The sequence below is a fragment of the Pleurodeles waltl genome, chromosome 7, assembly GCF_031143425.1.
Source record: "Pleurodeles waltl isolate 20211129_DDA chromosome 7, aPleWal1.hap1.20221129, whole genome shotgun sequence".
NCBI classification, from domain to species: Eukaryota; Metazoa; Chordata; class Amphibia; order Caudata; family Salamandridae; genus Pleurodeles; species Pleurodeles waltl.
This window is the reverse complement of record NC_090446.1, coordinates 455,649,420-455,653,403: the sequence shown is the minus strand read 5'-3', so window position 1 is coordinate 455,653,403 and position 3,984 is coordinate 455,649,420. Positions and strand designations below refer to the sequence as shown.

At 45.3% G+C, this 3,984-nt stretch overlaps 1 protein-coding gene across 1 annotated transcript; it reads left to right on the top strand.

Moving 5' to 3' along the window:
- LOC138246889 (zinc finger BED domain-containing protein 5-like) lies at window positions 1-1,643 on the top strand. Its single transcript, XM_069201639.1, has 2 exons — window positions 1-1,086; window positions 1,614-1,643. The coding sequence occupies exons 1-2, from the start codon at window positions 1-3 to the stop codon at window positions 1,641-1,643; spliced, it is 1,116 nt and encodes a 371-aa protein (XP_069057740.1).
- The last annotated feature ends 2,341 nt before the right edge of the window (window positions 1,644-3,984 follow it).

Genomic DNA, 3,984 nt, shown 5'->3' with positions numbered 1-3,984 from the left:
ATGTCAGACAACATAAAAGAACAGTTGATTGAAAGGATTTGTAAAAGTCAGCATTATAGCCTACAAGTAGATGAAAGTTCGGACATAGCAAATAAATCTAATCTCCTGTATTACGTTAGATACGAGTTTGAGGGGAACATTATTGAAGATTTACTGTTCTGCCGCTACTTGATACATACCACTGTTGAAGAGGTCTTCAGCACTTTCAATGAATTTCTGACATCAAATGGAATTCAGTGGTCCAAATGCATAGGAATCAGCACAGATGGGGCTCGTGCCATGTCTGAGGGACTAACTGGACTTGTTGCACGAATAAGGGAAATAAACTCATCAGTTGTATGGCATCATTGTTGCATTCATAGAGAATCATTAGCCACTAAGAAGATGCCTGAGGAATTAAAAAAGGTCTTGAATGAGTCAGTCAAAATTGTAAATTTTATCAAAGCTAGGTCACTAAATTCAAGGCTTTTTGAGCAGCTTTGTCAGTCCATGGATAGTGATCATTGTCAGCTTTTGCTGCATACAGAAGTCCGATGGCTGTCATGTGGTAGAGCTTTGTCTCTGCTTTTTGAATTGAGAGATGAAATCAAAGTATTCTTCACTGAACTGGAATCTCCATTTGAACTTGATGAGCGCTTACGTGACTATACTTGGTTAGCCATGCTGGCGTATATGGCAGACATCTTCACTCACTTAAATGTACTTAATTTGAGTATGCAAGGAGTTGGCATCACAATTTTTAATGTTGAAGACAAGATTGAGGCAATGATGAAAAAGTTAGACTTGTGGGCTCGTCGCTTATCACAAAGAAATTTTGATTATTTTTTAAACATGAAGACGTTCTTGGAATCTGCTGACGATGAATTAGCAAAAGAAGTCTTGGATTTTTTTATCCAGCATCTTAAAGATATGCGGTGTAGTTTTCGTCAGTACTTTCCACTTCCAGATGAAAGCAAAAACTGGATTAAAGATCCTTTCAATTTAGATATTGACAATTTAATGGGGCTGACATCAGCTGAAGAAAATGGTTTGATTGAAATCTCCACAGATAGTTCGCTTAAGCTTCAATTTAAAGAAAATTCTCTGGTGAATTTTTGGCTGTATGTACGAAAAGATTATCCTGAATCAACCCACAAAGCACTGAAGGTTTTACTACCTTTCCCCACCACATATTTATGTGAAAACGCTTTCTCAGATCTTACATACTTAAAAAATAAATACAGAAATTGCTTGGAAAATGTAGAATCTAATCTGAGGATTCAACTTTCCGAAATAAAACCAAACATTGAAAAGTTAGTCGCCGAAATGCAGCAGGAACCTTCCCAATAAAAGTTTTGGATTTTTGCATATTTTTCAATATAAAAGCTTTAGTAATTTGAGTATTTATTTGTTGTGGACTAGTTTGTGTATCTTTTGTGTATTACTGTTTTAATGTTTGAAATTTAAATCATACAAATTGGTTGGGGGTCCCCGGCTGCCAGTAGTGATTCAGTGGGGGTCCTTGGGAGTCAAAAAGTTGGGAACCAATGCTCTAAAGTGGTTTTGCAGTTGCAGCCACTGGAGGGGCAGGAGACTGTGCCGTATGTTGTTGTTGTTGTCCTCATTGTCTTTAGGAGCTACAGGATCTGAAACAAAAGGGCTGAAAAGCCTGTTGTGCTGGAGAAGTCTGATGTTGACAGATGGAAAAGCCTCTACCATCGCCATGAAGAGTTCGGAAATGTTGGTGGAATTGCTTTGTGGGAGCAGAAATGCCCAAGGAACGTGGTGTGGCTCTGCTCTGCTTAAAATGACCCAAGGCTGAATCCACTTTAATACCAAACAGGCAAGATCCGTCAAATGGCATGTACATTATAGATGCCTGGATGTCCCCGGAGAAGCCAGTGGACCTGATCCACAAGTGGTGGCAGAGGGTCACACTGGCACTATTGGAAATTGGGTTATTGGTTATTGGGGTGACCCCTTGTAGGAGGCTGGACTGGCTTGTAGTGAGTACCGAGGGGTACTTGCACCTTGCACCAGGCCCAGTTATCCCTTATTAGTGTATAGGGTGTCTAGCAGCATAGGCTGATAGATAATGGTAGCTTAGCAGAGCAGCTTAGGCTGAACTAGGAGACGAGTGAAGCTCCTACAGTACCACTAGTGTCACTTGCACAATATCATAAGAAAACACAATACACAGATATACTAAAAATAAAGGTACTTTATTTTTATGACAATATGCCAAAGTATCTCAGAGTGTACCCTCAGTATGAGGATAGCAAATATACACAAGATATATGTACACAATACCAAAATATGCAGTAATAGTATTAGAAAACAGTGCAAACAATGTATAGTTACAATAGGATGCAATGGGGACACATAGGGATAGGGGCAACACAAACCATATACTCCAAAAGTGGAATGCGAACCATGAATGGACCCCAAACCTATGTGACCTTGTAGAGGGTCGCTGGGACTATTAGAAAATAGTAAGGGTTAGAATAATAGCCCACCCCAAGACCCTGAAAAGTGAGTGCAAAGTGCACTAAAGTTCCCCAAAGGACATAGAAGTTGTGATAGGGGAATTCTGCAGGAAAGACACAAACCAGCAATGCAACAACGATGGATTTTCAGTCGAGGGTACCTGTGGAACAAGGGGACCAAGTCCAAAGGTCACAAGCAAGTCGGAGATGGGCAGATGCCCAGGAAATGCCAGCTGTGGGTGCAAAGAAGCTGCTACTGGACAGTAGAAGCTGAAGGTTCTGCAGGAACGACAAGGGCTAGAGACTTCCCCTTTGGAGGATGGATCCCCCACGCCGTGGAGAGTCGTGCAGAAGTGCTTTCCTGAAGAAAGACCGCCAACAAGCCTTGCTAGCTGCAAATCGTGCAGTTAGGGTTTTTGGATGCTGCTGTGGCCCAGGAGGGACCAGGATGTCACCAATTGCGTCTGGGGATAGAGGGGGCGTCGAGCAAGACAAGGAGCCCTCTCAGAAGCAGGCAGCACCCGCAGAAGTGCCAGAACAGGCACTACGAAGTGGAGTGAAACGGTGCTCACCCGAAGTTGCACAAAGGAGTCCCACGCCGCCGGAGGACAACTTAGGAGGTCGTGCAATGCAGGTTAGAGTGCCGTGGACTCAGGCTGGACTGTGCACAAAGGATTTCCACCGGAAGTGCACGGAGGCCGGAGTAGCTGCAAAAGTCGCGGTTCCCAGCAATGCAGTCTGGCGTGGGGAGGCAAGGACTTACCTCCACCAAACTTGGACTGAAGAGTCACTGGACTGTGGGAGTCACTTGGACAGAGTTGCTGGATTCAAGGGACCTCGCTCGTCGTGCTGAGAGGAGACCCAGGGTACCGGTGATGCAGTTCTTTGGTGCCTGCGGTTGCAGGGGGACGATTCCGTCGATCCACAGGAGATTTCTTCGGAGCTTCTAGTGCAGAGAGGAGGCAGACTACCCCCACAGCATGCACCACAAGGAAAACAGTCGAGAAGGCGGCAGAATCAGCGTTACAGAGTTGCAGTAGTCGTCTTTGCTACATTGTTGCAGTTTTGCAGGCTTCCAGCGCGGTCAGCAGTCGATTCCTTGGCAGAAGGTGAAGAGAGAGATGCAGAGGAACTCGGGTGAGCTCTTGCATTCGTTATCTAAAGAATCCCCAGAGACAGAGACCCTAAATAGCCAGAAAAGAGGGTTTGGCTACCTAGGAGAGAGGATAGGCTAGCAACACCTGAAGGAGCCTATCAGAAGGAGTCTCTGACGTCACCTGCTGGCACTGGCCACTCAGAGCAGTCCAGTGTGCCAGCAGCACCTCTGTTTCCAAGATGGCAGAGGTCTGGAGCACACTGGAGGAGCTCTGGGCACCTCCCAGGGGAGGTGCAGGTCAGGGGAGTGGTCACTCCCCTTTCCTTTGTCCAGTTTCGCACCAGAGCAGGGCTAAGGGGTCCCTGAACCGGTGTAGACTGGCTTATGCAGAAATGGGCACCATGTGTGCCCATGAAAGCATTT